This window comes from Pithys albifrons, chromosome 23, assembly GCF_047495875.1.
Source record: "Pithys albifrons albifrons isolate INPA30051 chromosome 23, PitAlb_v1, whole genome shotgun sequence".
NCBI lineage: Eukaryota > Metazoa > Chordata > Aves > Passeriformes > Thamnophilidae > Pithys > Pithys albifrons.
In genome coordinates, this window is record NC_092480.1 from 1682286 (window position 1) to 1708806 (window position 26521).

General features: G+C 48.7%; 2 protein-coding genes across 3 annotated transcripts in view; both read left to right on the forward strand.

The window, feature by feature from the left end:
- The first annotated feature begins 2006 nt into the window (after positions 1–2006).
- LAYN (layilin) lies at positions 2007–12246 on the forward strand. Of its 2 annotated transcripts, none has more exons than XM_071576154.1 (7): positions 2007–2145; positions 6536–6833; positions 8468–8625; positions 9932–9970; positions 10318–10401; positions 10739–10841; positions 11454–12246. In XM_071576154.1, exons 1-7 carry the CDS (start codon positions 2079–2081, stop codon positions 11779–11781), a joined length of 1077 nt encoding a protein of 358 aa, XP_071432255.1. In that variant the 5' UTR covers positions 2007–2078; the 3' UTR covers positions 11782–12246. The 2 variants fall into 2 exon arrangements, with proteins under 2 accessions (XP_071432255.1, XP_071432256.1); XM_071576155.1 differs by lacking the exon at positions 2007–2145 and adding an exon at positions 4193–4211.
- A 3948-nt stretch (positions 12247–16194) lies between these two features.
- Positions 16195–26521, forward strand: part of SIK2 (salt inducible kinase 2) — a 39976-nt gene continuing 29649 nt past the window's right edge. Inside the window, exons 1-2 of the mRNA XM_071576121.1 lie at positions 16195–16489; positions 25400–25516. Coding sequence (XP_071432222.1) covers positions 16340–16489; positions 25400–25516 — 267 coding nt within the window. The 5' untranslated portion in view covers positions 16195–16339. The remainder of the gene's footprint in view (positions 16490–25399; positions 25517–26521) is intronic.

The following is a 26521-nucleotide window of genomic DNA, read 5'->3' on the forward strand; positions in this document are numbered from 1 at the left end:
TGTGGTTATTATCAGTCATAGGTGCTGCTTGGGGTTCAAATGCAGACTTTAAACTGGACATTCTGCTCCTGCAGCCCTGGGAGAGCAGGGCCTGGGAGCTCTGCTGTCTGCACATGCTGCAGGGACAGGGGAATATCCAACAAATTCCCTGAGCAAGGAGGGCCCTGTGGGCTCTGGGACACTGAGAGTCCAGGCTGGGCAGCAGGACCAACAAGCATGGGAGGAAAATGAAATTTAAGCCAGATAAATATAGTTATTGGACAGTTTTCAGCCTCAAACCCCCCAAGATCAAGGCAGTGTGTCCAAATTCTCAGTTTCATGTGCCAGAGGGATCTTTACAGCCTGTTCATCATTAATGCTCTGAGTTTTTCCTTGCTGACTCCAGGGTTTTATCCACTGAAACACTAAAACTCAGTTTGTAACACAGTTATCAAACTGGCTCCTCTGCTCCCCAAAACCCTCCCAGAAACTCAATTTGAGCAACGAAAGGAAGAACTCCATTTAGGGATTTTTATCATTATCAGCAGGGAACTCAGGATTTACTGATATGTGGTGGTTTTGCTTGGCCTGGCTGGATGTTTATCAGGAGAATAAAACTCAGGAGTAAGAGATCTGAATTCTATTAATGCACTTCTTTCCTTCTGCTGCAATTCCCAAGATACAAAGCAGTGATAAATGAGCTGAGGGTTAAACATCTGCCCCTCTGAGGAGCTGCATGTCTGAATTAATACAATTTCATTGCTCAGTTGCAGGGAGTAGAACTGAAATTTTATAGCTGATAAGTGCAGTGATTTGAGAAATAACTTGGAAAACCAGATTTCAAAGGATACTTTCCAAAGTGACGTGTTCTTTTTAGACATAAAAGCCTCCTCTTTTCTTCCTCCCTGTTTAAGCTTTTAAGCTGGTTCATATGAAGTACTTCCTCTTCTCAAAGTTCATTAAAATGCTGAAATAGGTTTATCTGCTCATCTCAAATTCTGTGCATTAAAGCTGGGTCTGGTTTTTATTTCCCTTTGTCTTAAACAGTCAGGTGCTCTTTGGGGGGAAAAGATGTCCTGGTTATTATTATCATTATTACAAAAACTATTCGGTTTTATATTAAGATTTAGACAATAAAAGGCTGAAAGTCTGTTCTGTACTTTCCTCCTTTACTTTCTCTACATTTCCCATTTATTTCTAAGTAGAGATGAAGAGAAGGAAGTTGAAGCTTCTGCATTTCCCAAAACTTATAAAACCTTCATTTTGCTTTAATTCTCGTTGGAATTCAGAAAGTCAGGGGAAAGAGCAGTTGACAAAGTGTTTCCATATGTCGGGAAGAGCCAGGAAACACCAGCGAGGCTGTTCCTGTTTCGCAGACACGACACCCGCGGGCTGAGTTCAGCTCCAGCCCTTCCCTCCGAGCTCCCTGAATTCTGGTGACCCGGACAGGACTGTCCTCGGGGGATTTTAAAGGATTTCCCTCTATTTGAGACACTGATTTCAGAAATAGCTTCTCCAACCCAACTCCCAAGAGTGGGTGTAGCTTTTAAATGTTTAAACTCATTAATCTCCTATTTTAAAGCATCGCTCGCGGCTTTGGTCCCTTTGGGGCTCTGCCCCAAACACCTCCTGGATCCGGAGCCACCCAAGCGCTGTGGGAACGGGTGCGGAGCATCTTCCCTGCCCCGGGAAAAGCCCGGCGGTTCCCGAGGCTGCAGAGGGAGCGCCGTGTCCTGCTGCGCTCCCGGAGCGCTCCCGAGGGCTGCGCGTTTGGCGCATCCTCCGCGCGGGGGGCGCGCCCGGGGCTGGGTCTGGCTGCGCTCCCCACGCCCCGCGGGGTGAGGGACAGGGATAAAAGCGGGCCCGGGGGGATGGAGAGGTTGGACAGGGATAGAGGGAAGAGCAGCGGGCGGAGTGTGGGAGCGGAGCGTGGGAGGCGCGTCCCGACCGCGGGCGGTGCCGTTTTCCAAGTGCAGGGGCTGAGCCGAGCCCGCTGGCCCCGAGCGCGAGGAGGAGGAGGAGGGAAGGAGAGGAAGAGGAGGAGGAGGAGAAGGAGGTGTCGGCTCCCTCCGGCCGCGCAGCCCGCGGGGCTCGGGGCGATGCTCGCGGCCGCAGCGCTGTGCGCGGCCGCGCTGGGCTGCGCGGCGGGGGCGCGGCTGCTCAGCGGTAAGAGGGGCTCGGGGGGCACGGAGGGATGCCCGGCGCTGGGGATGCCCCCCTGGCACGGAGGGATGCCCGGCGCTGGGGATGCCCCCCTGGCACGGAGGGATGCCCGGCGCTGGGGATGCCCCCCTGGCACGGAGGAGCCGGTCTGGCTCCGCCGCTGCTCGTCCCTGGCGGTGGGAGGGTCAGGCTGCGCAGGCATGTCGCGACATGGGAAGGATGCGAGTGCGGGGGTTGTGGGCATGGGGTCCTCGGGGGAAGGGTGGGCTCGGTGGTCTTGCTCTACAACTTCCTCGGGAGGGGCAGAGGAGGGACAGGCACCGATCTCTCTGCTCTGTGGGGAGCACGGACAGGATCCAGGGAATGGCCTGAAGTTGTGCCAGGGCAGAGTTAGGTTGGGTATCAGAGAAAGGCTCTTCTCCCAGAGGGTGGTGGGCACTGACCAGGCTCCCCAGGGCAGTGGGCACAGCCCCGAGGCTGCCAGAGCTCCAGGATGATGCCCTGGGGCACAGGGTGTGACTCTGGGGATGGTCCTGTGCAGGGCTGAGGGTTGGACTCGGTGATCCTTGTGGGTCCCTTCCAGTGTATTCCGTGGTTCTGTCTCCTCCAGCTTTAATGATTGAATGATTTTCCCCTTGTGGCTGCCCAATGGGAGCCAGCCCTGCCCTGGGGAGCCCACTGGGAGCCAGCCCTGCCCTGGGGAACTCACTGGGAGCCAGCCCTGCCCTGGGGAACTGACTGGGAGCCAGCCCTGCCCTGGGGAGCCCACTGGGAGCCAGCCCTGCCCTGGGGAACTCACTGGGAGCCAGCCCTGCCCTGGGGAACTGACTGGGAGCCAGCCCTGCCCTGGGGAGCCCACTGGGAGCCAGCCCTGCCCTGGGGAGCTCACTGGGAGCCAGCCCTGCCCTGGGGAACTGACTGGGAGCCAGCCCTGCCCTGGGGAACTGACTGGGAGCCAGCCCTGCACTGGGGAACTGACTGGGAGCCAGCCCTGCCCTGGGGAGCCCACTGGGAGCCAGCCCTGCCCCGGGGAGCTCACTGGGAGCCAGCCCTGCCCTGGGGAGCCCACTGAAGTCAGCCCTGCCCTGGGGAGCCCACTGGGAGCCAGCCCTGCCCCGGGGAGCCCACTGGGAGCCAGCCCTGCCCCGGGGAGCCCACTGGGAGCCAGCCCTGCCCTGGGGAGCCCACTGGGAGCCAACCCTGCCCTGGGGAGCCCACTGGGAGCCAACCCTGCCCTGGGGAGCCCACTGGGAGCCAGCCCTGCCCCGGGGAGCCCACTGGGAGCCAGCCCTGCCCTGGAGAGCCCACTGGGAGCCAGCCCTGCCCTTGGGAGCTCACTGAGAGCCAGCCCTGCCCCGGGGAGCCCCCTGGGAGCCAGCCCTGCCCCGGGGAGCCCACTGGGAGCCAGCCCTGCCCTGGGGAGCCCACTGAAGTCAACCCTGCCCTGGGGAGCCCACTGGGAGCCAGCCCTGCCCTGGGGAGCCCACTGGGAGCCAGCCCTGCCCTGGGGAGCCCACTGGGAGCCAGCCCTGCCCTCGGGAGCCCACTAAAGTCAGCCCTGCCCCGGGGAGCCCACTGAAGTCAGTCCTGCCCTGGGGAACCCACTGAAGTCAGCCCTGCCCTGGGGAGCCCACTGAAGTCAGCCCTGCCCTGGGGAGCCCACTGGGAGCCAGCCCTGCCCTGGGGAGCCCACTGAAGTCAGCAGACTTTGGGCAGATCCCGTGTGAGCAGTGAGGAGATAAGGGGAAAATACAAGGAGCCCTTTGAGGCCTTCTTACAGCTACATATACAATGTCCTCTCTTACTTAAGCCATATTTGGGATCTTAATGAGCAGTAATCAAGGCTATAATCAACTGCAATGATTTTATCCCTAGCTGAAAGTAATGACAAGTTTGGCAGAGATTTCCTGCCTGTTAGTGGGGGAAAAAATTGCATTTATATCTCAAAAAGACCCCGAGTGCAGCTTGTGAGTGTTTCTAGACAGTCAGTGTAGCTTTCCAATAACAATGTGCCATCTGTGTTTTCCTCATGCCTCTCACAACAGCAGTGGACATGTCCCTCAGAAGAGGTAAGGGGGCTTTGCCTTTTCACCAAGCCTGTATGAGTGTAAAGTCCCAAGGGAAATACAGGTTATGCCAGAAATGTGTTTCCTAATGCTGCTGTTGTGGTAAAAAGCTGTTCTGGTTGTAACTTCTGTGTAAAATGTTAACAAGTTGATTCTGACTTCTGAACTAATCAAAAGTTCCACTATGTCAGGTCTTTAAACTCTCCCTCTTACAGTGGTCATGTAGGGACATATAAGAATAAAGTAAAGCCAGCAAATAGTCTGTGATTCTGTGAAATACCCCATAGAAGGGGTTTATAATGACCTGTCTTCTCATCCCATTTATTCTGAGCACACTACAAATGTTTCTGGATGTCTCTTCTTCTGTACAAACATGTAGGTTAGCAGATTGTGTCTGCAAGGAAATATTTACTGAGTTAAACAAAACTGTTTGTTTTCCCAGTCTAAATATTGGGACTGTTCTGCCGAGGAAAATACAAGTGCATCACTTTAGATGATGTGTCTTTTCACTTTGATCTCTCCTTGTAACCAAAATAAGCTGTGCTGCTTCTGCCTGAGAAAGTCCTTGGCTTGTGACAGCCTGAAAACAGCCACTGTTTCCTCCCTGGGCCGTGAGCAGCATCACACAGAGCAGAGCAAAGCTGAGAGCTGGGCTGTGCCAGCTCTTCTTGTTGCCCTCGGCAGAGAGGCTGAAAACCCAAAGGGCAGGTTGAGATTAGATATGGAGAAGAAATCCTTCCCTGGGAGGGTGGGCAGGCACTGGCACTGCAGCCCAGAGAAGCTGGGGCTGCCCCATCCCTGGGAGTGTCCCAGGCCAGGCTGGACAGGGCTTGGAGCAAGCTGGGATAGTGGAAGGTGTCCCTGACATGGCAGGAGGTGGGGCTGGATGGATTTCAAGGTCCCTTCCAACCCAAACCATTCCATGATTCTGTGACACTGCAAAATATACTCCATAAAATCCTTCCATACACCCTAGAAGATAAATTCTTGCTATCTCTATTATGTAAGGGCATCTCTAATTTTAGAAACTTAGTTCCTTAAAAATGACAAATTAAAAGGAAAACAAAACCTCTTTGAACTCTTGCAATGGAACTGAGTGAAAGTTCCATGAGTGAAATGCCCTGAAAGGGTTGGATATGTGAGCTTGTTCCCTGGCACATCATTGCTGCTCTGGGAGGAATTCCCAGGATCTGCAAATCACAGAAAAACCATGGGGGAGATCAGATCCTGTGCTGGATCAAAACTAGCGTGGCCAGCAGGCCCAGGGCAGTGACTCTTTCCCTGGACTCTGCCTTGGGGAGGCCACACCTTGAGTGTTGTGTTCAGTTCTGGGCCCCTCAGGTCAGGAAAGAGATTGAGGGGCTGGAGCGGGGCCAGAGAAGAGCAACGAGGCTGGAGAAGGGACTGGATGTGGCACTGAGTGTCCTCTGAAACACCTCCAGGGACAGAGAATCCACCAGGTCTTGATCCAACCCCACTGTGATCACCAGCCCAGGGCACAGAGTGCCAGAGTGATCACAGTGGGGTTGGATCAAGGGTTGGATTTGATGATCTCAGAGGTCTCTTCCAACCCAACTGAGAAGAGCAACGAGGCTGGAGCACAAGTGCTGTGGGGAGAGGCTGAGGGAGCTGGGGGTGTTCAGCCTGGAGAAGAGGAGGCTCAGAGGTGACCTCAGCACTGTCTGGAACTGCCTGAAGGGAAGTTGTGGCCAGGTGGGGGTTGGTCTCTTCTCCCAGGCACTCAGCAATAGGACAAGGGGGCACGATGGGCTCAAGCTCTGCCAGGGGAAATTGAAGTTGGAGAGCAGAAAAAACTTCTTTGCAGAGAGAGTGCTCAGGGATTGGAATGGGCTGCCCAGAGAGGGGGTGGATTCCCCATCCCTGGAGGTTTTTCAGCTGAGCTTGGCCGTGGCACTGAGTGCCATGATCTGGTAAAGGGACTGGAGTTGGACCAAGGGTTGGACTTGATGATCTCGGAGGTCTTTTCCAACCCAATCCATTCTATGGATGTGGCACTGAAGGAGAATCCACCACATCTTGATCCAACCCTACTGTGATCATCAGCCCAGGGCATGGAGTGCCCTGGGCTGATGATCACAGTGGGATTGGATCAAGGGTTGGACTTGATGATCTCGGAGGTCTTTTCCAACCCAATCCATTCTATGATTCTATAATGCAGTAAGAAAACCTTGGAGATGCCATTTACCATCCAGTGCCTGTGTTGTGCCTCCCCCATGACCAGTGCAGAGCTCACCCAGGTGGCAGCCCTGGCACTGCCCCTGCCCTGCAGGCAGAGCTGTGCAGCAGGTTCCTCTCCCTCCCTGCAGGACAGACAGTTTGCCGCCGGGGGACGCAGAAACCCTGCTACAAAATCGTGTATTTCCACGATGCCTCCCGCAGGAGCAGCTTTGAGGAGGCTCAGCGGGGCTGCAGGGCAGACGGGGGGCACCTGCTCAGCATCGAGACAGCAGCAGAGCAGAGGCTCGTTGAAACCTTCCTTGGGAGCCTTCTGGCTTCTGATGGGGACTTCTGGATAGGGCTCAGGAGGAGAAGGGAGCAGGAGGACAACAGCACAGAGTGCCAGAGCTTCTACTCCTGGTCAGATGGCAGCTCATCCAAGTTCAGGTGGGTACCTGTGGGTGGGACTGGGAGGCAAATGGGTCAGGGACTGTCACCTGCCTCCAGCAATCCCAGGGGATTCTGTCAAAAAACAACCTGTGTTGTCCCATTTGCCATTTGTGATCCATCCCATCCAGGTCTAAGGTTACCCTCTCTGTGTTGCTCTGTGTGACACCTGGAGTGTCCAGCTTGGGTTAAATTGGCATTTTTTGATTGCTAAAAGGAGGGGAGAGAACAAGGAATCTGGCCTTAAAAAATCTGATGAAGTAGCTACAAAATCTGTGCTTTGACCTGAAGGTTCCTGCACTTCAGATCCCCTGGAGTTCATTCCTGATGTCCTGAGCAATGGGCTCTTTCCCTTCTCCTTGCTGAAGGAGTAACACTTTCCTTGTGGGACAGTTCAATCTGAGAGCTGCAGGATTTATTGTAGTCAGAGGAAGTTTGAGTTTTCCCAACATTTGTTAAATTTCTGCCTCCTTGTCAAGAGAAACCACAGCATTTGCTGTAATTAAAACATAAAAGCAACAACCCTTACACCTATTTGCACTCCTCATGTTGGACATGTGCAGAAACCCTTTGCTACTGTGACCTTTAAGCTTTGGGTGCCCAGAAGGTGTTTTAATTGCTCTGGGAATAAATGACTAAAACCTGGTTTTAGTGCTGTTTGATATATTCAGGTTTCTCCTGTGGCTCAGATATTGGGGGTGGATAAAGGGAGGCTGGAGCCAGATCTGCTGCTAAGAAACAGGCCCAGCTTTGTTGCCTCCCATTGGTGAGACACAGCTTATTTATGCTGAGTGATCAAGCCAAGGAAAACAGCAGGGGAGGAAGGAAGTGAGGGAGGAATAGAGCATTGGAATGATTGAGCAGACACTGCTTGAACTCCCCTGTGCAATACCTTGGGATAGCTGCAATAATTCCTGTGGGATGGGTCAGCCTGGCAGGCAGAAAATGTGGCTTGTTCCCAAATCAGTGGGTACTGAACAGCTGTCAAACCAGGACAGAGTTTAAAGTGTTTTCTGAGTTGCAGGAGATGTTTCTTCAATGACAATTGTGTTACAGAGCCCTAAATCTCCTTCCTGTGGCTCCCTGGAAAAGCCTGCACAGTTGTCTAGTGGGGAAGTTTATTATTAGAACAACAAAAAAAACCATCTGCAAGACTGTGTTGGTGCATTTCTAGACAGAGAAAACCAGATCCTGCTTTAGCTCTTTCATTCTCTCATTAAATAGGTGTTGAAATTTTGCAGGCACTGAGGCCAGAGAGCAAAACCAGCTGTGAGAGATGATTTTGCACAGGTCTGAAACTGTGTGGAGAAATTCCAGCTTCTCCTGAGCTTTCATTGAGCCTTGAGGAGGAGTTTCAGCAGGGAGGTGCTCAGCCCTCTGCTCCTCAGTGCTTGTCCAACACCTCAGTGCTTGTCCAACACCTCAGTGCTTGTCCAACACCCTGATTGCTGAGTTTTCTTTGGAAAATAAGAATTCCAAGGATAAATAACTGTGTTGCTCCTACTTTCCCCCAGTGGCAGTGTGGGGTGGGGGGTTCTGTGACCCCCTGGTCGTGCCCTCTGTGCTCTGCTCCCCTCTGAGCTGCTGGGAAGGGACACCAAGCCACCCTTGGCATGTTTGTTGTGTTCCCTCAGGAACTGGTACGTGGATGAGCCCTCGTGTGGCAGTGAGAGCTGTGTCGTGATGTACCACCAACCATCTGCCCCTCCAGGGGTCGGGGGCCCCTACATGTTCCAGTGGAACGACGACAGATGCAACATGAAAAATAACTTCATTTGCAAATATTCCCTCGGTAATGAGTCATTGGGGCTGGAGCACAAGTGCTGTGGGGAGAGGCTGAGGGAGCTGGGGGTGTTCAGCCTGGAGAAGAGGAGGCTCAGAGGTGACCTCAGAGGGGCTGGAGCGGGGCCAGAGAAGAGCAACGAGGCTGGAGAAGGGACTGGATGTGGCACTGAGTGTCCTCTGAAACACCTCCAGGGACAGAGAATCCAACAGGTCTTGATCCAACCCCACTGTGATCACCAGCCCAGGGCACTCTGTGCCCTGGGCTGGTGATCACAGTGGGGTTGGATCAAGGGTTGGACTTGATGACCTCAGAGGTCTCTTCCAATCCAACTGAGAAGAGCAATGAGGCTGGAGAAGGGACTGGAGCACAAGTGCTGTGGGGAGAGGCTGAGGGAGCTGGGGGTGTTCAGCCTGGAGAAGAGGAGGCTCAGAGGTGACCTCAGCACTGTCTGGAACTGCCTGAAGAGAAGTTCTGGCCAGGTGGGGGTTGGTCTCTTCTCCCAGGCACTCAGCAATAGGACAAGGGGGCACGATGGGCTCAAGCTCTGCCAGGGGAAATTGAAGCTGGAGAGCAGAAAAAACTTCTTTGCAGAGAGAGTGCTCAGGGATTGGAATGGGCTGCCCAGAGAGGGGGTGGATTCCCCATCCCTGGAGGTTTTAACCTGAGCTTGGCTGTGGCACTGAGTGCCATGATCTGGTAAAGGGACTGGAGTTGGACCAAGGGTTGGACTTGATGATCTCAGAGGTCTTTTCCAACCCAATCCATTCTATGGATGTGGCACTGAGTGAGAATCCACCACATCTTGATCCAACCCTACTGTGATCATCATGTCTTGATCCAACCATGTCTTGATCCAACCCCACTGTGATCATCAGCCCAGGGCACTCCGTGCCCTGGGCTGGTGATCACAGTGGGGTTGGATCAAGGGTTGGACTTGATGATCTCGGAGGTCTTTTCCAACCCAATCCATTCTATGATTCTGTGATTGTGTGCTTTGGAAAGCAGCCCCAGGGGAAGGCAGGAGGAGACTGCAGGGACAGAGGGGGAAAGCCTTTCTCAGCCTCACTGGAAAGACCTGGTGGGAGATGGGAGTCTGGACACTTATGCAAGTCCTGGGGGAACCAATGTCAGTATCTGGAGCTACCTGTGACCTGTATAAATTCTCAGAGCATTTCTGTGGAGTATTTGAAGTCTCAGGTGGGGTCTGAAGGAGAGAACACTAAAGATGGTCATATTGTTAGAGTGTATTCAGCACACTTAGTCCTCCCCTCAGGCTTATGAGGAAATTGTGCATTTCTCTCTTCTCTTTTAGAGAAGCCAACAAATGCTCCAGTGGAGAATTCTCAGAGAGGTGAGTTGGGTTTGTTGGTTTGGGGCTTTTCTTCAAATGAAACATTATCTTCCAGTGGAAGTCCATTCTCAGCAGGCTGAAAACTGACTGAGCAAGAAGCTTCCCTGCAGTTTGCACTTTCCTTGTGCTTTCCCTTGATCCATTCTGTAGGAACAGTCCTCCTCCTCCTGCTGCTGCTGCAGCATCTGGGACTGCTGGTCCTGCTGCAGGGACTGAAGCAGGAGAGGACCAGCATCTTTGCAGCTCTCAGTCCCTTCAATCTCCTCCCCCTCACTTTCTATCATTCTTAAGCTCTTTCAAAACCAAAAAAATAAACCTGCAATATTAACAGAGCTGCTTCTTTGCAGATGTTGCCCCAGAGCCCTGGAGCCCAGTGTGGCCAGAAGAACATGGTAGGAAAGGAGTTAATGTGACAGCTGTAGCAGCCAAAGGTATTTCTGCATTCCACACTTGGCCTGTTCCCCCCTGACTGCACATCCACATTTCCCACATGTGGCTGCAAAGAGTTTCAAGGGTTTGACCCAAAGTGTAGGAGATTGTGCATATGCAACTGCCTCTGGAATAAAAAAAAACAACTTCCCTCAAACCTTCCCCTGTGCAAACCTGAGCTGATTGTTTTGGGCTGCCAAAATGTTCAAAATCTAAAGCTGAGTCTGGAAAAGGTACTTTTATTGCATCACTTCTGAGTGGCTAAATTTTATTTAAGTTTTATTCATAAGTTGATGAGTAACTATGAAAAACTTGCAATTTCTTCTTTTTTACCCCTAGAGCCTGTGCAGAGTCTTGCCTACATCCTTATTCCCAGCATTCCTGTGCTGCTTCTCCTGGTGGTCATCACAGCCATCTCCTGTTTCTGGCTTGTTGTGAAGAGGTGAGTGGCATTTTTGGGTTAAAATCCCCTGTGATGCCATTTCCTGGCAGAAACCTCAGAGGCAGTTTGGGCACATCCTGTGAGGTGCCCTGCAGAGGGCAAATAAATGTTCAAACAGTGGCATGAAGGCTCCAGGCTGGGTTATTTTCAAGTAAAGTTTCCAGTCAGTTGTTTCACACCATGTTATTGTGTTCACAGATAGAGCAGGGAGGGGATGGTGAAAATAAGAATGATTTTGATGTGTCAGCACTTCACATTCCTTGTTAAAGATTTGAACTGTTGGTTGTTCCCCTTCAAAGGTGAAAAATGCACCAATAGAGATAAAAGGACATTGATTTGGAGGAAATAATATTTATCAATAATAAATGTTGATTTTCCTGTCAGCACAGGAGCCCTGCTGTGGTTTGGGGATTGTCAGAGTTGGGTTTGCTGCTTCAGGTCCTGCCATGGCACTGCCCTGGAGTGATGAATAACACCCAATTCCTGCCCAGCCCAGGCTCTGGGTGGCAGCTTTTCCTCAGGGCTCCCTGTTAAATCACTGTAAGGGGTGTGGGCTGGGCTGTGTTTGCCTCAGAAAAAGCCCTAACATGGTTTTTCCTGCTTGCCCCCAAGGAGAGAGCAGCGCTTGGGTGCCAGCCCGAAGGAGGAGGGTGCCTGGCTGGCACAGCACAGCCCACAGCTGGACATCTACAGAGTCATCAGCAGGCAGTCAGAGGCAGACCTGGCTGGCACCAGGCCTGGCACCAAGAACTCCTCGTTCCGTGCCCAGCAGGACGGAGAGCAGGGCAGGGGCACGGAGGGGGCAGCGCTGGGCACCCCGGGCAGTGGCTGTGGCACCCAGAGTGGCTTTGTCACCAACGACATCTACGAGCTCTGCGGGCACCGTGTGGGCAGGAGCAAGGAATCCACCTGGGTGGAGAATGAGATTTATGGATATTGAGCCAATGGACCTAAAAACCTGCTGGAATTCAGGTGGCAAAGTGAACAGTGCCCCGAGTTCACCTGCCCCTCTCTATGCACTTGTTTGAATAATTGTCTGTGTGATGTTTGTCCCCATGTTCTGTTTGTTTGTTTGTTCAAAGAATATGGGTTTTTAAAGATCCAGACTGAAAAGAATGTATTTCTTTTGCTTTGCATCAAGCCCCCTCTGCCCTGGGAGTGGCTTGTTAACACTCCTGATTCTCTTTTGAACCAAAGGTATGAAGCAAAGGACAATCCCAAATCCGTATTTATTTACCTGCCCACTTGTCTCAAAGGTGCTGAAAGCTGCCTGTTGTGTGTGCTGGGGCTCTGCTTTCCTGGAGGTGGCTGAATCCCTGCCTGCCACTGGGGAGTGGGGAAGGAATTCCTTGCTTTGTTTTGCTTGTGTGTGCAACTTTTACTTGGCCTATTAAACTCTCTTTATCAAAACCCAAGAGTTTTCTCACTTTTACTCTTCCATTCTCTCCCTCGTTCCTGCTGGGAGGGAGGAGAGACCAAATAGTGGAGGGAGAATGACCAAGCAAAGCATGTCAAGCAGGAACACAAATATTCCACACCTTTTGCTCTGCAGGTGTTTCTGGCTCCAGGAGAGCAACACTTTGCTCCCAGAACAAGTCTTTGAAACACCTCAGATGGATAAATAAATAGGAAAATGAAGCAAAACCAAATTCCACAAGTCAGCAGGAAACAAAAGTTTGGCAAGAGGTGTTTTATGTGTGACTGAAAGAACAACAGAACTGAGGGCAGATGCGCCAGGAATCTGTTCTGCCAAAGGAAATAATCAGGGAGAGGCTTCTGGATCTCTCTGCTCTTGCTGCCCATTGCAAGCACTGAAATATTTCAGGGAGGTGCCACAGCTGCTTCTCACTTCCCAAAATTCCAGGTGAGGTTGGTGTGCCCCGATGGCTCTGCCCTGCACAGGTGCCCTGGCACAGGGGCTGCCAAGCTCGTGCTGCTCCTCCACCACAACGTGGGGCAAGAGGGAGCTCTGAAAGAAGAAATCTATTAAAAATAAATCTTAATCTATTAAAAGAAATCTTAATCTATTAAAAGAAATCCTAATCTATTAAAATAAATCTTAATCTATTAAAATAAATCTTAATCTATTAAAAGAAATCCTAATCTATTAAAAGAAATCTTAATCTATTAAAATAAATCTTAATCGATTAAAAGAAATCATAATCTATTAAAAATAAATCTTAATCTATTAAAAGAAATCATAATCTATTAAAAATAAATCTTAATCTATTAAAAGAAATCCTAATCTATTAAAAGAAATCTTAATCTATTAAAAGAAATCCTAACTATTAAAAATAAATCTTAATCTATTAAAATAAATCTTAATCTATTAAAGGAAATCCTAATCTATTAAAATAAATCTTAATCTATTAAAAGAAATCCTAATCTATTAAAAGAAATCCTAATCTATTAAAAGAAATCCTAATCTATTAAAACAAATCTTAATCTATTAAAATAAATCTTAATCTATTAAAAGAAATCATATTCTATTAAAAATAAATCTTAATCTATTAAAAGAAATCCTAATCAATTAAAAGAATTCCTAATCAATTAAAATAAATCCTAATCTATTAAAAATAAATCTTAATATCTTAAAAATAAATCTTCCAGGTGTTTTGAGAGAATGATATCAAGTTAGCAACAGTTTCTCCTGAAAAGCAAAATCCTGATACAGCAGATTAGTCAGTGCTGGGCTCTTGGGCCAGGAGTTCCTAATGCAGTAATTAGTGCTCCTTTATCTAGAAAAGTATATCCATTTTCACTCTTACATTCGTAGTCTCTCTTGTCTCTGTTTTCCAGCATTAGCCACATCTCGAGCATTTTAGGCACTGAAAAGCAGCAAAAGGGAGGACAGAGCTTGGCAGGTGCTGGAGCTCAGGTGTGCAAAGCCGCGTTTTGGCCGCACGGAGCCCGCTCTGGTGCTTTGAGCTGCTCGGGCTCGGCCTCTCAGCCCCTCGGGAAGGCACCAAGAGGGGTAATGGTATAAATTCTGTAGTTTGCCACGTCCTTTGGAGCGCCAGAGCTCGGTGCGGGCGCGGTGACCACACGAGGGCATGTGCGCTCCACGCTCTGTCCTGCGGCAGCTGCTCCGGCCCGGGCTCTGCGGGGATCCCTTTCCTGGGGGCGCAGCAAAAGCCTCCAAGAGCCGCTGAAAGCTGCTGGGCAAAGGGTGGGTTTGGGACTGCAGCGTTTTGGAGCAATGGTTTGGTCCCCTGAGCTTTCAGTTTGCTCTCAAAATCTGACTTAATAATTCATTTTGCACCAGGCTGAGACTTGACCTGTGTGAAAATGGGCAGGAAGCAAAGAACTGTTTTAAGACTATAAAAATCTCATTTCTAATAAAATGACTGAGAAGGAATATCAGGCAATACTTTGCACAAGGTAGGAAAAGTTACTTTTAGCACATCAAGCTTTAATTTATATCAAAAAATGAAGCATCCCATGGCAGTGAACTTTCCCAAGCAGCAGTTTGGGATGACACCATTTGCTATTCAAGTAGGATTATGGAAAGCTGGCTCATGTACCTATCAATCATTTAAAAGGGTGGATGTCTGACTAACTCGAGTCACCAGTTAGTCACTGCCAGAGCTTCTTCAGGGGATAAATAGAACAGTGAGAGCACTATGGTTGTTCTCCACAGCAGCCCAAGTCAGCAGAGTCATCTCCAAATGTCATCCCTTGGAGGAATCTCACGAGCAGGGAAGGACAGGCAGTCATTTTCTCACAGAGATCTTCAGTTCCTTTTGCAGAACAGTCATCACTGTTTGACATGTGACAAATTTAACCAACTTTTCACAAGTATGAGGCAGCTTTACGTGTAAGATGTGTATAAAAAAGGGAAAGCAAGAGGCAGCAAGTTTGCTCCCTGCATTCTTTCCCTTGTTTTTTTTGTGGCCACGCTGTTTTGAGCTGTGTTTGCATCATGAAAGGGCTGTGACAGTTGCTGATTCAACAGACACTTGTGCTCTTGTTCCATCAGCTTTGGGACCTGCTTTGTTTAGTCAGTGGAACTGGGCAAAGACTCCAGGGGTGACTCCTGGTACCCAAATGGCAGAAGGTACCAAAGGTACCATCCTCCAGCACGAGGTGGGATGGAGGAGAAGAGAGATCAGAGAGGGACAGGCATGAGCTGGGAGAGCAAAGGTTACTGCAGGGCTGAAATGGTGTTATTCAAATGAAACAAGCTGATGTGGAAGTGCACCCACCAGGCAGACCTGGTGGACTCGGTACTGGAAAGGGAATTTAGAATGCAAGGCCCTCATTGTTTTCACACATTGTCAACTCAGGAGGTGCTCTGACCATTTCATGCCAAAGGGCCCAACACAGCTCCCAAATCTGCCTTTCCAGGTGTGCAGGAAACAAATAGAAGAGCAGTTTAGTTAGAAGGGACCTGCAAAAATTGTCTAATCCAAATGTCTGACAGGCTCAGGGCATTGCCCACCTCTCCAGGGAGCCTGTTCCAGTGTTTGACCACCCTCTTGGTCAAGAAATGCTCCAGTGTCCAGTCTGAACCTGCCCTACCACAGTTTTGAGCCTGGAGGCCCCGTGGCCCTGCAGCACCACTGCCCCATTTCATCCCCATCCCCACCTGCATTTCTATCCCCATCCTTGTCCTCATCCTTGTCTCCAAGTCCATCCCCTTCCTCCTCCCTATCCCCATCTCTGCCTCTATCCTTGTCCCTGTCCTCACCCTCCATCCCCTTCCCCATCCCCTTTCCCACCACTATCCCCATCCCCTTTCCCTTTCCCATCCCCATCCCCATCCTTTCCCCATCCCGATCCCCTTTCCCCCGCCGCTCCCCATCCCTTTCCCCCGCTCCCCATCCCTTTCCCCCGCTCCCCATCCCCTTTTCCCCGCTCCCCATCCCTTTCCCCCGCTGCTCCCCATCCCCTTTTCCCCGCTCCCCATCCCCTTTCCCATCCCCATCCCCTTTCCCCCGCCGCTCCCCATCCCTTTCCCCCGCTCCCCATCCCCTTTCCCATCCCCATCCCCTTTCCCCCGCCGCTCCCCATTCCCTTTCCCCCGCTCCCCATCCCCTTTCCCATCCCCATCCCTCTCCCCCGCCGCTCCCCATTCCCTTTCCCCCGCTCCCCATCCCCTTTCCCATCCCCATCCCTCTCCCCCGCCGCTCCCCATCCCCTTTCCCCCGCTCCCCATCCCCTTTCCCATCCCCATCCCCTTTCCCCCGCCGCTCCCCAACCCCTTTCCCCCGCTCCCCATCCCCTTTCCCATCCCCATCCCTCTCCCCCGCCGCTCCCCGATGCCCTCCCCGTGCCCTGCCCACCGGTGCCGGGCTCTGCCCCTCTGGGCGGGCTCTCCGCGGGTTTCCATGGCGAGCCCCCGCCCGCGGTGACGCGCGCGGTGACGCCGCCGCTGCCGCCCGTGCTGTGCCCGTGTCCGTCTGGCCGCTGGCTCTGTGGGTGCCGGAGGGGGCGGCGCGGCCCCGGGGCCCCCGCACGGACCCGCACGGCCGGAGCCGCCGCCCCCCGAGCCCAGCATGGTGATGGCCGAGCCCCGGCGGCCCCCGGCGCTGCTGCCCCGCGGGCTCGGGCCCGTCCGCGTCGGCTTCTACGACATCGAGGGCACGCTGGGCAAGGGCAACTTCGCCGTGGTGAAGCTGGCGCGGCACCGCATCACCCGCAGCGAGGTGAGGCCGCTCCCGCCGCATCCCATCCCATCCCATCCCATCCCGTCCCATCCCGCATCCCGCCGCATCCCGCGCCGCGCATCCCCCGCGCTGGGTACCGGCCCCGCGGCCGCGCTCCCCCTGCGCCGCTTTTGTCCCTTCTTCCGGCACCTCCCGCGGCCAGAGGGAGATTTGATTTTCTTCCAGCGGCCCGGGGTGGTTTTTCCTGCTTTCATCTCGCCGGGAAGGGCAGCGGAACCCGTGCCAGCCCCTGGCTCAGGCTGCGGGCGGGGGCTCGGGATGTCACCCCCAGGGTGGCACCCGCGCCCTCCCGACCCGGAGCATCCTCGGGGTGACCAGGACACGCAGCCGGTGGGGAGTTGGGGAGCACTTTGTGGCAGCAGGGAAGGTTCAAGCCTCGTGTCCTGCCCGCCGTCATGCCCTGGGTGGGTATTTCACGATTCCCCGACCTGGGCAGCGCTGGAATGAGCAGTCCTGGTCCCCAGTTCGGTGTTTCAGCAAAGAACTCGTGTGTGTGTGTCCCGAATTCTTCATGCAGCATCCTGCAAGTTCACCAAATCCGACCATTTTTAGTCTCTTTGTTTGACCGCCCCCGTGTATTACCCGGTGATTTATTGTTAATACCTTGTGCTTTACCCCAAACAAAAATCATTGTCAGTCTGGTGGATAAAATGTAGTCGTGTTCACTTTAAAAAAAAAAAAGGAGAAAATAAAGGTATGTGGCGAAAGGAATGGCTGTGAAAGCTCAGCTTTTTTTCCCTGTGTGTTGTTCTGAGGTAGTTTTAGTCACTACACCTAGAGGGGAGGTTTTTGTCAGCCTCTGGTTGCTCATTGTTTGCTGGAGAGGAGGTTGCTGTGCTGCTCTGGACCTGACACGAGGCATTAAAATGGCTTTTTGAAGTGCAAAGTGAGAACTGAAAGGACCTGCAACTACTCATGGCTGTGGTCTGGTGTGCTCAAATCCTTCCTTACAGGAATGGAAAATGCTCTTGAGCAGGAGCTGAGTTAGGGAAAGCCAAGCTGAGCTGTGACCCTGCCCTGGCCACGCAGGGGTGGGTGAGCTTTGCACCCCTGGGGTTAAAAGGAATTTGTCTCTTTTCTCGAGTTCATCACACACTCGGTTCTTCTTAAATCCTGTTACTGGAGAGCCAAGCAAAGCCCTTTGGTGTTCCCTTCCCGAGGATTTTGCCACGTGCCAAACTTGTAAAGGCTTCACCTCAACACACTAAGTTGTCATTTGCTTTTCAGTTCTTATTTCTTTGTCAGACTTTGTGACGGGAGTGAAAACTTTAATTTGCATTTGTATTGCACTTTTAGAAAGTATATTTGTTTAGCATTGTTCAGAATAACAAAGGTTACAGAAAACTTAGAACTCAACAGCTCCCCAACTCTGGTGTGATTTTTTCCACCCATATCCCGAGAAATTGCTGAATTCCAGTGCATTTTAATACAGTTTTTAATCTTTTTAAAGCAACTTTTCTGCCCAGTCTGAAGCCTCTCTACCTTCTGTGTGATTTTTGCAGCAGATTTGCCCGTGTTGGTGATTTGTGTCAAGGTCTTTGACTTTTTTTTCAGTGCAGCTGCTTTCAGCCTTTCTGCAGCAGGAGATGGCAGGAGTGTTTGTCTGGAATTTAGTTGCTGAGTTAGTTGCTGGAAGCACTTCCATGGCCTTTGAGGAAGGGGAACCCTATTAAAGATTGCTTCTGGTGATGTCAGAGGAAATTAATTCTAGCCAAATAAATAAGCACTTCCAAGTCTGGGGCACCTCATCTGATTGTTGCATCACTGAGCACTCAGACTGCAAGTCCTGCTTGTTCCTGTCTCTGGATGGAGGGCTGGTCATGCTTGCTGTGAAATTTCTGGAGTTGCTGATTTCTCACCTTCATCTGTGCCTTCAGTAAAGTTCCAGTGGAAGAATATTCAGGTTTGGGGTTGTGGAAGGGCTGAACTTGTGTTCCCTGCAGGATGGTCTGTGCTGTGTTGCTGCTGAGACTTGCTCAGAAAAGCTGCTTTTAAAGGACTATTTCCTGGTCTGAGTTTCTCCTGAATCTCCCTGTTTATCTCCCTTTAAATTCAGAACCTGTTTGTTGTTTGGCTCAGTATTTTGAAATAGTTTTTTATATGGTTTTGACTTATAAAATATTTGATTTTTTTTTACACAACTCTGTCTGGCCAATAACTATCATATTAAAGAGGGTGAGCTCTTACTCCCTTGCATGTCAGCACTTACAGCTTAGGCACAATCCATCCTTTTTATGGGAAAAGTACAGAATTGTTGCCATGAATTGTTAGCAAAGTACAGGTGAAACTAAAGTGAAATAAAGTGAATAAAGTGCCCAGAGGGGCACAGGGCTGGCCCCGACCTTTGCTTTGCTTGTTTGTGTGTTGGTTGCCATTGAAGATCGGATCAGACACGTGTTTTCCTGCCATGCCCACTCATCCTCCTGCCCAGCAATCCTGTGATCCCAGGGCAGCTCCTCCTGCTAATGAGCCGTGCAAATGAGCAGCATTTCTGCTCAGATGGAGAAGGAAAGGAGAGCAGAAGGAACTGGAGGCACGAAGTTAAAGAGGATGGGGGTTTGTTCCTGGTGAAATAGGATGGTGTGTGAAATAATGAGGAGCTCTCAGAAGAGATGAAGGTGCCACTTGGAAAAAGCACTTTGAGGATGAAGGGAGGTCTTTGTGAATAGGCTGGGAGAGGGAGATGTTCTCCACCCACCCCAAAACTCTGGGACCAGCACCCCCAAAGGGTCAGTCAGCACAGAAGGGGAAATGCAGCTCTGTGTGTCCTGCAGGGCACAGCTCTGCTTTTTAACTGATGTTTTATCTTTACAAAATCGAAATAAAATAAAAAAGCTGAGCTGTGGTGCCAGTTTGGCTGTGAGTGCCCACTCAGGTGTGCTTGGGGAGGACACAGGCAGCTCCTGGGCTGTGTAACACACAGTGTGGATGAGGGAGTGGAGCAATTCCGTGGCAAAACAACACCCTTGCCAAGGGGAAGCACTCAGGGTGTGATGGGTCTGTGGGCTCTGGGTCTGGGGCAGGGCAGGGGCAGAGTGGCAGCTCTCAGGTGGGTCAGGCTGAGCATGAAGTGCCTTGTCCATCTGGGACACCCCAACACTGCTGTGGGCTCTGGGTCTGGGGCAGGGTAAGGGCAGAGTGGCAGCTCTCAGGTGGGTCAGGCTGAGCATGAAGTGCCTTGTCCATCTGGGACACCCCAACACTGCTGTGGGCTCTGGCTCTGGGGCAGGGCAGGGGCAGAGTGGCAGCTCTCAGGTGGGTCAGGCTGAGCATGAAGTGCCTTGTCCATCTGGGACACCCCAACACTGCTGTGGGCTCTGGGTCTGGGGCAGGGCAGGGGCAGAGTGGCAGCTCTCAGGTGGGTCAGGCTGAGCATGAAGTGCCTTGTCCATCTGGGACACCCCAACACTGCTGTGGGCTCTGGCTCTGGGGCAGGGCAGGGGCAGAGTGGCAGCTCTCAGGTGGGTCAGGCTGAGCATGAAGTGCCTTGTCCATCTGGGACACCCCAACACTGCTGTGGGCTCTGGCTCTGGGGCAGGGCAGGGGCAGAGTGGCAGCTCTCAGGTGGGTCAGGCTGAGCATGAAGTGCCTTGTCCATCTGGGACACCCCAACACTGCTGTTGCCACCTGCAGTTGCTCCAGACTGCAGGAAGTTGTGTTTGTTATTTGGAGTTGGTTGATTTGGGTGCAGTTTCTCTGCTTGAAGGATGTGGTGGGTTAACAACTCAAATCTGGATTTCTGTAACGTGCCTGAAACCTGAACTGGCACAGGCAAACTCTGCTGCCATGGGAATTGTGGAGGTTGTGGTTTGGTTTGGGGTTTGAGGCTTTGAGGTTTGCCTTGTTTTTTTTCCTGTAAGAATTAAATGAATAACATACAAACAATGAAAACTGAAAGCTGGAGTAGCTGAAGAGCAGAGGAACTTTCATCTTCTTTGACAATCATTTCATCTTCTCTCCTTGGCAGCTTCAATTCCCAGATGTGAGATGAGGATTGAGCAAACTGCAGTTTGGTAGAAGAGGGAAGGAAATATGTGCTGTTCCTAATATTTTTAAATTAGCAGAAATCACGAAAGTTGCAGAGATATTTTGGAATGCAACTCTTTAAGCAGCCAGACCTGGTGATAGGAGAAGATGAGGGAAGGAGCAGATTCCCTTTTTGTTTTCCTTGTCAGATGAAATGTGTATTAATATTATACATTGATATTTATTTGGAGGGTTTTTTTGGCTTGTTTGTTTGCAGTTGTTGGTCAGAGTTGTTGGCAAGCTGAGTATTTAAAATCATAGAATAGAATCATAGAATGGATTGGGCTGGAAGAGACCTCTGAGATCACCAAGTCCAATCCTTGATCCAACCCCACTGTGGTCACCAGCCCAGGGCACTCTGTGCCCTGGGCTGGTGACCACAGTGGGGTTGGATCAAGACGTGGTGGATTCTCACTCAGTGCCACATCCATAGAATGGATTGGGTTGGAAAAGACCTCTGAGGTCATCAAGTCCAACCCTTGATCCAACCCCACTGTGATCATCAGCCCAGGGCACGGAGTGCACAGAGTGCCCTGGGCTGATGATCACAGTGGGGTTGGATCAAGACATGTTTGGATCAAGACATGATGATCACAGTAGGGTTGGATCAAGACGTGGTGGATTCTCACTCAGTGCCACATCCATAGAATGGATTGTTTTGGAAAAGACCTCTGAGATCATCAAGTCCAACCCTTGGTCCAACTCCAGTCCCTTTTTCAGATAGGAAACTGTTCCATGGCTTGAAGGAGCTTCCCCAGCCCTAAGAGTGACATCCCTTTTGCTGTCCCCATGACCCAGCTGAGCTCCTGGGCAGAGGGAGCTGCTGCTGCTGCTGCTGAATGTGCTGTTCCCTCTCCCATCCTCAGGAACACGGGACTGGATTTTAAGTATTTCCAAGTGGTTCTGCTCTAAATCCTCCCTGGCCCTGGCAGGATGTGTGAGAGTTGAAGCTGCAGAATAGGCTGAGATGTTTAATCTGCATCTGAGTGTGGAAGAAGAGGTGGCAGCTGCTGCTCTGCTGCCTCTCCCACAGAGGATGTCCATTGATATAAAATATACACACAGTGCACATACAGAATATACACACTGAGAATTGCACAAGGAGTGAAAAACCCAATTTTTTTTCCCTTTTATTCCCCTTCAAGTATTTTTTTGCTGTGTTAAAAAGCTGCTTAATAAGACCAAGTAACTCCACCTCATAGGACAAACCACGGTGTGATGCAACATGGTGGGTTTTTTAAACTAAAAGCCTGTTTAAACTGGAAATATAGTTTATTCTTCATTATTTGCAGCTCAGATAACACATTCTTAATTAGCAGAGAGGTGTGCTTGGGGTTGTTTGAAGTGCCTGTGGTTTGTGAATCTCCTGGTGGTGGCTGGCACCGAGTGATGCAGCTCCACAAGTCCTGTTTGGGTTTCCTGGAAACATTCTGGATTTAGCAGCACAAAAAGCATCTTTGAGCATGAACAGAGGTAGGAAATGTTTTCCTGAGGCACTGGCTCATTCCATAGGGCTCCCTGTTGCTTTCCAACACATAATGTGAGTTTTCGGAGGAGTTCAGTGCTCACTGAGTTAATAAAGGGCATTTTAAAGTGCTGCCAGGATGATCTGGTGATGTCCTGATGGAAACTTTTCTGTGCCAGCCTTCACCCAAGCCCTTGGTCCCTGCCAGGGGGTGGAATTTTGGGAGTCTTTGTGTGGCTGGACAGTGGGATGTCACTTTGTGCCTCTGTGGGGGCATTAAACCTTCTGTGACCTGTCCTACCTCTGCACTAACTTGGCATTTGTGGCTTGGGGAGGGAAGGAAATGCTCCAGAACTCCCGAGAGAGGGTTTTTCTGGAGCCACTTTGCTCCCAGAAATGTGTGCCCCGAAGACTTTGTTTCCTTGGAGGAGGTTTTGCTTTCAGTCTTTCAGCAGCCTTTGAGAGTTGGTTTATTTTGAGTGCTTGCAGCAAGGAGATAGGATGGGAAACTTCTGGAAAAGGAAGAAAGTAGGAAACCCTGGAACATGATTCACTGTTCTTGGCCAGCAGTGCAGTGGAGGTTGTAGCAGGGTCTGTGCTTGTGCTTCCCAAACTTACACGACCCATTCTTTCTTTATTATTCTCTTTCAGCTGCTGCTTTTCCTCTAATCACATTTCACTCCTTGTTGCTCAGGAAATCAGAGCTGTTCGAGGGTTTTAACCATATAAAGACAAAAAATTGGGCAATTTTTTATATATAAAATCTCTTATTGTTCAGTAACTGACCTGATTACACTGGGAAACCATCAAACTGCAGCAGGGACTTGGTGTGAGGAGTGGAATTGGAAGCTCTTCACCTTTAAAAGTGAAGAAGGACAAAAGAGTCATCTTGGGGTTTGCAGGGAAATGATACTCTTTAAATCTGGGAAGCCAAAGTTCAGACCTGTTGAGCTGCAGAGTCCAGGGCAGTGCCTGAGATCTCTGGAGCTCTTCATGCCCAAGACTGGACTATCTACTATATTCTATATATTCTATGTTCTATTCCATATATTCTATAAATTCTATTCTATATATTCTATTCCATATATTCTATATATTCCATTCTATATATTCTATTCTATATATTCTATATTCTATTCTATATATTCTATATTCTAGTCTATATATTCTATTCCATATATTCTATATATTCTATTCTATATATTCTATATATTCAAGTCTATATTCTATTCTATATATTCTATATATTCAATTCTATATTCTATTCTATATTCTTTATTATATTCTATATATTCTAGTCTATATTCTATATATTCTATTCTATAGACTATTCTGTAGATGGTTTTCAATAAAACTGTTTCAGTGAGTCCTACATTTTTTTACAAAACTGCTAAAAATTTTCAGACGTGGTTTAAGAAAAAACTTCCACACTTAGCTTTTGAAAAAAAAAAAAAAAGTTGTTTGTTTGTTTGTTTGTTTGTTTGTTTGTTGTGGGTAAAAATGGCCGTGATTAAAGTTGTAAATTTTGCCAGAAGTGACCATTTTTTGTTAGTTTTTAATGGTTGTATTCTATATTCTATTTTATATATTCTATATATTCTATTCTATATATTCTATATATTCTATTCTATATATTTTATTCTATTCTATATATTTTATTCTATTCTATATATTCTATTCCATATACTCTATATATTCTATATATTCTATATATTCTATTCTATATTCTATTCTATGTATTCTATTATATTCTATTCTATATTCTGTTCTATATATTCTATTATATTCTATATATTTTATTCTATTCTATTCTATATTTTATATATTCTATATATTCTATTCCATATACTCTATATATTCTATATATTCTATTCTATATTTATTCTATATATTCTATTATATTCTATTATATATTCTATTCTATATATTCTATTATATTCTATATATTTTATTCTATTCTATTCTATATTTTATATATTCTATATATTCTATTCCATATACTCTATATATTCTATATATTCTATTCTATATTTATTCTATATATTCTATTATATTCTATATATTTTATTCTATTCTATATTTTATATATTCTATATATTCTATTCCATATACTCTATATATTCTATTCTATATATTCTATTCTATATATTCTATATATTCTATATTCTATTCTATATCTTCTATTATATTCTAGTCTATATTCTATATATTCTATATATTCTATTCCATATACTCTATATATATTCTATTCTATAATTATTCTATAGACTATTCTGTAGATGGTTTCTGATAAAACTGTTTTAATGAATTCTACTCTTTTTTTTTTTTACAAAACTGAAAATTTTCAGACGTGGTTCAAGAAAAAAATTCCACACTTATCTTTTTTTTTTTTTTTTTTAAAAAGTTATTTATTTGTTTTGGGCAACAATCTTGTTCTGCCTCAGCTCTGTAAAAGAGCATCTGAAAAGCAAATTTTCCCTGATTATCATTTATTCACTCATAGAATCTTATTTTTCCTCTTGGCTGGGGGGGGAGACAGGAGACTTTTAAAGAAAAAGCCCAAGTCAGTAAATAGTTAATTATGAATTCAGGGGGGTCCCTAATCAGGGCTGCTGGAGATAATGAGGTTCCCTCCGGTGGCTTTGCAGGAGTTTGGGAAATTCTGGGCTAATTGGGAGCTTTGCTGTGCCTTCGTGTCTTGCTGCTGCTGCAGCATTACTGGTGTGATATTTATTCAGTGTCTGCTCAGCCCTCCTTGGTGCTTTTATCCTGTGTGTGGCTTTTGGAGTGGCTTCATTTTTACTTTTTTTTTGGTTTAAATGCTCTGTCTCTGGGATTTTTAGTTTCCTGAGCATTGTGGTCCCCTCCCTTTGCAGGTGAGGTCAATAGGACTGAGATCTGTTTTTTACACTAATTGAGATCTTTCCAACATCTGCAGAGCTTTTTCTCTGAAGGGATGAACTGATGTCCTTCTGTAGCAGCACATTAATTAACAATTAAACCTGTCACAGTAGAAACTGCCTGGGTCCACCCCCGTGTTTGGATTGGTTGTGTTGAGCCAGCAGTTCTTATTTTAACACTTCATTTTGCATTTTTGGGACTCAAACTGACCCCAGCAATGGCCCCCCCTGGGCTTTTTAAGAGGGTTTTTGTCACTGTCAGCTCTTCCCACCTGCTGTGGATATAAAAGCACCAGGTCTGTGTCTTCCATTCCACGTAAAACCTGTTTTTTTCTGACATATTTAATGCTGTTCTGCTGTATTTTTTAGGGTGGGGTTTGTAATTCTGAGCTCCAGGAAAGCCTCCCCTTCTCCAGAGTTGTTCCCTTTCTAATGAGGACGCCACTAATGAGGAAAACGTTGGGCAGTTTCAATCTCACCTTTGCAATTTGTCTGCAGGTGGCCATAAAAATCATTGACAAGTCTCAGCTGGATGCTGTGAATCTGGAGAAGATCTACAGGGAGGTGCAGATCATGAAGATGTTGGATCACCCCCACATCATAAAGCTCTACCAGGTAGGGCTGGTGGTGCCTTTTTCCCCCTTTCTCCCCATCTCCTTTTTCCCCTGGGTCAACTCTCGAATGAAAAACTTTGGAAGGGTTTTAATTGTGATTTTTTTTTTAATTTTTTAGTGTCCCTGCTTTGTTCAGTAAAATACTGGTTTGTTTTGTAGTGTTTGTTTTCTGTTTCAGTTTCTGTTCCTGCAGCACGTGGGGAGGCTGTTGCCATTTCTGCTCCAGGCAGGATATTTCCTGAGATATTCCCTTTGGGATCTCCCTCTTAGTGTGGTGTTTAACAAACAGAGATGCACACCCTTGTTTCACACAAACCTGGCTCAACAAAGACCTGTGCTTGCTAAAACCTGGAATTTTAACAACATCTATAAAGCAAAACTGGCCCAAGGACTTGGACTTGTGGTGTTGGAGTTCTGAATGAAGATGAAGGTCCCGGTTTAACTTCATTTTATGGGAAAGAAACTGGCCCTTGATCTTTAAAATACTGACCTGCCAAGTAGAGACAGACCTTAAGGAGTTAAATCTCCAACTAGTTTGAGTAATGCCTTCCCCAGTCCCTTCTGAATGAATGACAACACCCAGAAGTGGTAGAGGAGAGGCTGAGAGCAGTTAAATCAAATCTGGAGATCAGGAGCATCCCAGGAGAGGGTCACTGTCGTGTAGTGCTCCCACCCTCTCTGTTAGGGGACTGGCTGCTTAAAAATGCATTGGGTAGATGAGTTTATTTTTTAAATAACCTTCAAACTGTCTCACTTCTCTGCCTTCACTGTAACAAGTTCTGAGTTGTCCCATGCCAGGGATTGTTGGGTGATGGAGCTGCAGATCCTGGTTTGATGCAGGAGGGGTCCATGGCTCTGCAATCCCCAGGCTGTGGCAGCTTTCTGTCCCCAAAGGAGGGTTGGAAAGAGTCTTTCTAAACTATTTTGCCTTCTAAACACTCACATTCCACTCAGAATATGCTCAGCTGTTTGAGAGTTAATCAAGAGTACAGGAGGGCCTGGGGAG